Consider the following 9,567-nt stretch of genomic DNA (forward strand, 5'->3'; position numbering starts at 1 on the left):
AATGTATTACTTGGCTTTAATTTGAGTATGTTTTTCGCGTTGGAACGAATTATTTGGTTTTACATGTAATCGTATGGGAAAAGATGATCCACCTTACGACATTTTCATGATACGATCTCAGTTTCGGAACGGATTAATTTCGTATCCTGAGGTACCACTGTACAGTTTTATTTTTTTAACCTTCAATTAGTGATGGGATGATTAATCAAAATTGGAAAATCAGACATTTTCTGGGAATCTGAATCGAGAAATTCTCGTCATGATTTCCAATTGTTAAAAACGATTCTTCCATATTTTATGGGAAAATTATTATTTGTTTCACCAAAGATAAAAAATTTTTTAAATTACAATACAGTAGACCCCCCTATAACACGGGTTCTATAACGCAGCGGAAAAATTGCGACAGTATTCATATAAAGACGCTAAAAGGGACGCGTAAAACGCTGTAAAACGTCATCGCCGACTCGTGTCATGACGTTGAAAATTTAATACAATTAAATGTTTAAAACTAACAATGTTATTAAAACCATAAATTAATCACCAGATACATAGCCTAAAATAGATTTTTCATGTTTATTTTCAGGGTTTAAATATATTATTGCTTAAAACAGGCTTGTAAATAAGCTCAAATTCTTATTAGGTTTTTTCCATATTTATAAATACATTCAATTTTTAAATATCATTTATTATTAAATAAAGTAATTTCTGAGGTTTGTGTGTATACANTTAATTTATTTTAACTTTATTATAATTATATATATATACTTTCCGCCGTCCAGTACCACGCTACGGAGAGTTTAGGCAAGTAAGTTGTGTTTACTATTGTCTGTACAGTATGTAAATTAGGTACAGTAAGTCTAATACAGCACTGTAATTTTATACATTTTTTATTCAATGGCCATAAAAATTATTTCTATTAATGATGTCTCCAAAGTTCAACGAATTTTTCACAGAAAAATAACTTATCAGAAATCACGGCTGCTGTTTGGTGCGCTGCTCCGCGACGAAAACAAGCTTAAGCAATGGCGACGTCAAACAGTGCGCACTCTGTAAGTAATCCTACAATTTTTTGTTTATAGCATAGTTTATATGGATTATTCCCAAAAAATTATACGTATTTTGGAAATATTGAGTCGAATTAGTCTAGAATTGATTAATTTTATGGAAGAAAAAACCTTTCAAACAGTCATAGTTCGTAAATATCACACGTGTCGGGCTGTGATTGGCTCATGTATTTAAGGATTCCTACAACACGAAATTCCTACAACGCGTATCTACCGCGTTATAGGGGGGTCTACTGTATTAACAATTAAATATTAGTACTCTCTGCTTTGTCAACACAAGTTTCCAATAAAGAAACTTTGTGTTGACAAAGCAGAGAGTATACGACACCCCTCCCATACACAAAGTGACGTCTGTCATGGCAGACTCTAACCAAGGTTACTAGATAATCTAGTAACCATGTTCTAACTGTCCCCATTTTAAGGGAGATAGGATGACTTTAAGGTTGCCTGTAAGATCTGTATTCTGTATCTTTATATACAGGATGTAAAAAATTTGAGAGGTTGTAGAGGGGTTAAATTTATTTTAATTTTTTAGTAATTTCATTAATTTTTGTTTCATAAATTTGCCTACTTTTTAAAAATTTTAATTATAAGCACATTAACATTGAACTATTGAGCTATCAAGTTTCAATTTGAGGCTGGTGGTCGGCAATATTTAAGTGTTGGCAAAACAGTTTAAAATGTAAACAAAATTATATTTTAATTGAAATAATATTATATAAAATTGTTTTTAATAATTAGTATGTTTACTTAAAATTACTTTCACATTATAATTATGAAAGTTTTTATGATTATTCACAGATATGCTGTAATACGTTAAATTTTCAAATGAGATTTACACAATTCTGAGTAAAAATAATTGTTTGCCCTGTTTAATTACTTTTTTATTAAAGTTATTTTTTTTAATAGACTATCACATTGCTTCTGATACAAAGATTAATTTCACTGGTGGCTGAATGTTGCCAAATAAGTCAAAGAAACATAAACTATGAAATAATATGTTCTTTAGGACCCAACTGTGATAAATATGCCTTAGCAATATCATCATCATGTGCTGGTAAATCAGTTTTCTTTTCAAAAGTCTAAATATCATTAATAAAATAATCGATTTATTGATGGTTTGAAATTATTTAATTTGTATTTTTTATATTTTTAGATGCTATATCTACTGTAGATGAATTAAAATCATTTTTAACAACACTTCAACCAGATTGGTTGAAAGTAAAAGTTTGTCTATATCTTTTAGATCGGTACTTTTTAATGTGGGGTTACAAACCTGGAAATAATAGAATTCCGTTATCATTAAGAAAAATTGTGAGTTAACTCAAATACTTTATTATTATAATGTTTTTAAATTAGTAAAATTATTTTGTGTCACTAATTGTATAAAATCATTAATACTTAGTAATATAGAGTCATAAATTATGTGACTATTGGATCACATATATTCTTAATTATGCAGCACAAAATAATGCATTGAAAATTGACACAATCTCAGTTAAATTAAGTGAATGGATCTCAGTTCCTACCTGCTATCTCATACCTTTTACATGGCTGCTGGATACTTTGCATTTAGCTGTCTGTATGGTGCACAAAACACCCAAAATCAGACATTTCTCTGTATTGTTTTTTGCAACAATTTATGTAACTAATTTTAAAAAACATGAAAATTATAGACACTGAATATATATACATACTAGAAATTCCATTGTCAAGCATGATAGAATACTTTTTATGAGAAAGTAGAGACTGAAGAATTGAGAAGAGTAGAGATTTCAAGAAATTCAAGAGTTGTTATTTCTACAAATTAAGTATTTTATACTATTATTTGTTGTAACATAAAGAGCAACAAAACAAAATTTCACTTAGAGTGGACAAAAAAAAGTAGAAGTTATAGAGAATTCACTTACACACACACAACAGATTTAGGCCTTTATATTAAAATAATATCATCATCTTTATAATATCATCATCTTTATAGACACTCTATTGTCTTTTAAATTAAATTAAGATTTCCTTGCTGTCTTCCTTTAGTAATAGACAGCTTAGTATTGTTTTGTTGATTGATGATGTGATGCCTATTCTGTAGTCCTTGATAAAGCCATTTTCTTAATTCCATGTTAATAAAACAAAGATTGTATGTACATTAGTTAGATGAGCAATAACAGTCTTGTTAGATTGTTACTTTCAATTGGATAATAGAACACCACTTGGTCACTATGGAAAGATTTTTTAAAAATTTGTTATAGAAATGACATGATGAGGCTATCTTTTTATAAAGTTTAAATTTAATGAAGTATATGTATGCCATTTGCTAAAATATTTTAAAATGCAACTTAAGGGAAATTCCTTTGTCAAGCATGAATGTCATGTGGTCACTGCGATGTAAGTGAGATCACCGATCCAAAATCGATAAAACATTTATTCTATAGCTAATATTTTTGCAAAATAAGTAGCCTATACTTTCCTTTCAGAACATAAAATGAATTCAACCAAAATTTTATCTAGATTGGACAAAAATTGCAGGAGGAGTTATTACACAACACACATTACATAATAGACGATTGCTTTTACATTAGTAATACATGAGCATTTTTCAAGATGAAAATGTTTTTAGTTTGATGAGATCCTATTTTAGACATGATCTATATGAAAATCAATTTTATACTAAAAATATATTGAAATAATTTATATCTTAATGCTTTTAGAATAATTGTTTAGTTATTTATGATTATATATTTAATTTTAACAATAGATTAGACAATATATGTTTCCTACTCCAGCTCCAGTGTCAGAATTATTAACTCATCAGAATGAAAAATTTGATGATAAAATCCATATTGGGTAAGTAAAATCCATATTTTTACAATAGTTTGTATAATACTTCACAAAGTATCTAATTTTTCAATGAAATTGATAATTTAATATAATGTTACATATTTTCTCATATAATATTTGTGCTTATTATCTTTATAACTTAGAATTTTCCAGAAAGTTTTTGTAAATATTGCAAATACTTTCTGGATAATTTTATAAAATAATGAATGTACAAGGCACATTCAATAGAAAACAGGAATAGTGCCATTAAAAGTCAGGAGGATGAGCAATAGTGTAATAATTTTGACACATGAAACTTCCAAGTCAGAGGCAACAGAAACTGTGACTGGCACACTGTTGATGCACAAGAACTTGTGACAACAGCCTCTAGTAGTGCATGCACAAAGCAAGATTGGTGTAATGTTGGTTTTTGTCAAAAATCAGACACCACTACACCACTAACTTTTGTGCACTGCTGGAGAGAGACTGCCATTTTATCATTCTGTTGTCTTATGTTCTCATGCATCAACAATGTTGCCACTCTCAGTTACTGTTGACTCTGACTTGGAAGTTTCGTGTGTCAAAATGATTACACTGTTGCTTATCCTCCTGACTTAAATAAGGCACTTTTACTGGTTTTCTATTAAATGCACCTTGTAATAAATAATTCATGGATGTTAGGTTTTAATTCAATTTTAATAGTTTTCAATTATTATTTTCATTACTAATTAGTGTAAAGGAAAATATCAATATACAAGATTAAACTATAGAATAATGAAGACAGCCTAATTGGAGTTCATAAACAAATATTTTAGTGTATTGAATATTTTTTAAAGTACATATCAGCTTTTAGAAGCTAAAAGACTTTCAAAATTTTAACTTTGTTAGTTATTTATTAATGCATTACAAATGATGTGTGTATTTTCTACATAAATTAACTTTTTTCTTTTGTTTTGTTTTTTGCTCTTAGTCTCATTTTAATAATAATAATTTCTTTTTAAAAATTGCATTAAAATGCTATTCTCTTGAATTTTAATTCCTGATTTATCATCTATTAAAATATAGAATTCATATAAATATTTAAGTTTTTAATATTAGTTATTTTTTATTATATCTTCTTGCAAATTCTGTGAGAATGTTTAAACTTTTATAATTTACAATAATTAATTTAATTTGTGTAATTTTTTTTCATAAAAATGAACTTAAACTATCTCAGAATAGAAAAGAAAACATTAAAACAAAGCAAGCTTTTATCACCAGAAATTACAAGAATAAATACAGAGCATCTAAAAGGTATTGTACATACATAAAATTTTAAAATAAAGAATAAAATAGATATAGTTTTTTATTCATAAATGTTTAATATTCATTTTAAGTACAGTAGAGCGTTGTTTATCCGAATCAATTGGGGACTGGGGTTTTTCAGATAACCGATTATGTATGAAAACATATATTAACTTATACCCAGTGGTGATATTCGAAATATTTAACAAAGGGTTCGCTAACAGAAAATTTTTCCTTAACAATTTTTTTTTTTTCGCTCAAATGGTGCATTAGCAACATTAGCGCAAAAACTAACCTTAAGATATCCATATAAATAAAAAAGATGCGTTTGCAAAATTAAGTCAGTTAAAATTTAACATTGTTTATTCCAGAACTATATTTTTTTTTATAAATAATAAAAAAGAGTGTTCAAAATGGTTTATTTTGTACATATTTTAATATTTTTCATTCAAAATATTTTATAAACATAAAAATTGGCTTTTTTTAATCAGAAAAAGTCATAGGGAAAGCAGTTAAACAAGAAAAACTTTTCTAAATCATTTATTTTATCGTTAGGTATTATTATAATAATAGACAGATGTCATCGTCTCTCGAAATACAATATCTTTCTTATTTCGCTGTTGATAGCCCGACACGTGCTCCGCAGCCATCTTGTATTTTCTCGCGCGCGTGGGATTGTGGGATCTCTCTTATGACTGGATCTAGTTTCGAGAACTCTCTCGAGTCGATCGCGATAGAACCTCGTTTTAGTCGAGATTGAAACGGTCGATGGAGGTTGCACTAGGCGAACAGAGTATAAGGCTCTAGTTTAGTAGTGTTACAGAGTATAATACGTATATTTTAATATATTTTTTAAAAGAAACAAAATCACTGAGAAATGTTACGTGTGTTTAACAACGGGTTCGGAAAACTTTGAAAATGTTAACAACGGGTTTGGCCGAACCTGTGCGAACCCGCTGAATATCACCACTGCCTATACCATGTTGAAATTTTTCTCCATTGCATGTCGCTTCGTGTTGAATTTTCATTGATGTTAAGCCTAACATCAATTTTTTTAAAATAATAATCATGGCTATTGTATTGTTAAAAATTATTTCTTTATTTTGTACAAACAAAATAAATATATTGAAAAATATAAAAACAAAAACATTACATTTTGGAAGTTAATCTAGTATCAAAAACGTTCGATTCAGCATGGCACAGTCCGACTGGAACGCTTTCAGTTAACCAACATTTCAGTTGATTGGCTTTCGGATAAACAATGCTCTACGTGTATTTCTAATCAAAAATCAAACATTGCTTAATATCTCGGGGCTAATTTCTATTTTTTAGAATAAAACATAATTTTACTGAGATTAAATTTAAAATATGCTTAATGAGTTTATGGTCAAGAAAAATCTAAAAATTGAATTGTGACTATTTACAAAAAAATTATAAACTTTTATATGTTATCATGTATGCTGTTATGCAAAAGAAAAATCTAGAAAAAACCAACTGTATTCACTTGATTGAAACTTTCAAATAAGACTTATGCAGTGTATATCATAAATTGGTTATTGCTGAACTTTAACATTTTCTATAAAAGTTTATGTATTAAATGATATGTTGAATTAAATACTAAAATTTGATAGTATCGTGTTCTCAAATTGGGGGTAGGAAATGTTGCAGGATTATATAAATAAGTCTTATTGCTAGTAGATAATGACTTTAATTTATTATATCAGCATATTTATGTAAAATATATTAAAATTTTTTAAATGTAAAAATAATTTTTAATTGTATATTGTGCTTTTTCTAACAGATGATTTGTTTTGATAAATAACAATTTAATGATAAAACTCTTTGCCAGTTTCAGCAGAAAAGAGAAAAAATAAGAAAACATATGATTTTGATGATGATTTGAATTCCTATGATAAAATAACATTTGAGTCCAAATATCAAGTACATAAATTTTTATTATTGCTATTGAATCTTATTCTTTCATATATAAAAATGAATCATTTACATGAAATTATGGAAATGCTAAGATCAAAACACGACTTTCAACACAATAAATTGGAAAATTTGAATGAAGTAAATGATTCTTCAACAGAAAAATCAGAAAATCAAACTTGCTTAAAAGGTAACATAAACATTCCAAACATTCTTAGAACATTTCTTGGGCAAGAACCTTCAGTGGATACTGTAATTGCTATTAGTGATGATCTTTATATGGCAAACAAATTTCATAACTATCAATTGAAGTTTGAGAAAAGTGTGAAAAAGATGTGCACAGAAAATTCAAAACTACCCAAGGATATCCTTCTTGCATTGCAATTAATAGAAATATAAAACATCCAAGGAAGAGAACTATTTATAAGAAATTTCTAGTCAGTGCTGAAGTTTTTTATTTTAATAAATTAAAGTAGTTTCTGTATAACAACGAATGTTCTTTAAATTTCTATTTCAAGGACCAAGAAATTGTAATTTATTTATGATAGTTTTTATGATTATGATACAATGTTATTGAAATATTTGTTTAAATAAAAAAACAAAAATAGAAGTTATTGAATATTTATTTATTTATATTATTGAAACATCACAAAGCTTGAACTATTGACAGATTGCATGGACTTTTGTAACTAGAATGCTCATATGTGAAAACAGATCTGTCATTGGAGTATGGCAGTTTCCAGACATTTGGCAATGGGTACTACACATACACAGTCTGAAAGTTTGAAGGATTGGTATGTCAATGAAATACAGTAGAGTCCTAGACACTTGATAGTCTGTAAAACTTGTTGTGTTGGTAACAACACATGCAACACCAAAAACAAAATACATGTAATCTAATTTTTGTGTCTAGGTTAACCCTAAGATCAAAAAACTTATTGTTCTTCATCATTGACACTTGATAATAGAATCAATTCTGCATGTTAACAAAGAATATAACCTGTTTTCCAAGGTGCCATTGCAAAAGTAACTAACTCAAAAGTAACCACTGATTAATTAATATATTTTTTAATTAAAATTTAACTACGAATAGAAATACTAACTACATACCATTGGTGACTATGTATATGAATTTTTACATATAATACCTGTATGAAAATTTTGCTATTTACACTAGCATCATCGCTATTCCCCTATATGTTAAACAAATTCATTAATTTAGCAGAATTCAATTAGAGTTGGCAACATGCTCCTGCTGATGAGAAGATGTCAAATTTTACCTAAATTTTAACACAATCTCATTTCTTTCAATTTACTGTTAACACAGGAGCTTGTAAAACTCATCATTTTCAATGACTTATCACTTCAAGTTTGTGGGACTCTAGTGTAATTGCTTTATGACTGTCATCATAACACTCCAGACAATTATGACCAAATAGTTTAAGCACAATTGAATAAAATAATATTGATATGCATATTTCTTCCAAAATTGTATCAGAATGCATTTATAACAAGAAGAAAAATTTTCTCATTGATTTTTTGAATGTAATCATATTTCATCAAAAACCAATCTGAAGAAATTTTGCAGGCTGATTCAAATATCTTATATGTGATGTAACTCATTTGTCATGTAGTAGTGCTCTTACATAATCATTTAAAATCACTAAAAAAATTAGAGCAATGTTTGAATCTAAAATATGAGCTTTTTATAAAAAAAGCAGAGACAGATGGAACTTTCAGAAGCATCTTTTTCTGTATCCATGATTAAAGTAATACCAAATATACACTGCAGGCCATTAAAATTGCAACACCAAGAAGGAAAGCAAATAAAAAAAAAATATTTATTGAACATAAGCAGTATGGCATGAAGACAAAATGATTAAATTTGCAAGCAGTTTGGGGTTTACAGGGGTGCAAAATTAGTAGACACAGTTGCCACCCCTGGCAGCTAAAACGGCCCTTATCCGATTAGGCATGGAGTCAAACTGGGCTTGGATGACAGAAATGGGCAACTTGTTCCATGCTGCTTCAAGTCTGTGCTACACTTCATCGACTGTATTAGCAGGAGAGGTGTGGCGGGTCAATCTCTCAGCAACCCATGACCAGATGTTTTCAATTGGTGAGAGATCTGGAGACCGTGCAGGCCAGGGCAACAATCGAATACCCTCTGTATCGAGGAAGGTCAGAACATGACGTGCAACATGAGGTCTTGCATTATCTTGTTGGAAGATGGCATTTCGCAGGCCTCAAAGATAGGGCACAACCACTGGATGTAAGATGTCAGAAATGTACTGATCTGCATTCAAATTACCGTCGATCTGAACTAGAGATGTGCGTGTCATGTACCCAATGGCTACCCATATCATCACACCAGGTGCAGGGCCCCTATGCCAATATCGAATGCAAGCAGGTGACGAGCGATCTCCTCAGATCCTCCAGCCATCAGGATGCTGCAAGCAGAACTGGGACT

At 29.1% G+C, this 9,567-nt stretch overlaps 1 protein-coding gene across 1 annotated transcript in view; it reads left to right on the forward strand.

Annotated features, from left to right (window-relative positions):
- The window catches only part of LOC111635937, an 8,871-nt gene extending 1,268 nt beyond the window's left edge, over nucleotides 1-7,603 (forward strand). The window contains exons 2-6 of the mRNA XM_023381078.1: nucleotides 1,974-2,121; nucleotides 2,221-2,378; nucleotides 3,820-3,908; nucleotides 5,098-5,174; nucleotides 7,015-7,603. Coding sequence (XP_023236846.1) covers nucleotides 1,974-2,121; nucleotides 2,221-2,378; nucleotides 3,820-3,908; nucleotides 5,098-5,174; nucleotides 7,015-7,496 — 954 coding nt within the window. The 3' untranslated portion in view covers nucleotides 7,497-7,603. The remainder of the gene's footprint in view (nucleotides 1-1,973; nucleotides 2,122-2,220; nucleotides 2,379-3,819; nucleotides 3,909-5,097; nucleotides 5,175-7,014) is intronic.
- Nucleotides 7,604-9,567: the final 1,964 nt, after the last annotated feature.

The sequence above is a fragment of the Centruroides sculpturatus genome, unplaced genomic scaffold (assembly GCF_000671375.1).
Source record: "Centruroides sculpturatus isolate CEXI.00-Female unplaced genomic scaffold, Cexi_2.0 scaffold793, whole genome shotgun sequence".
NCBI lineage: Eukaryota > Metazoa > Arthropoda > Arachnida > Scorpiones > Buthidae > Centruroides > Centruroides sculpturatus.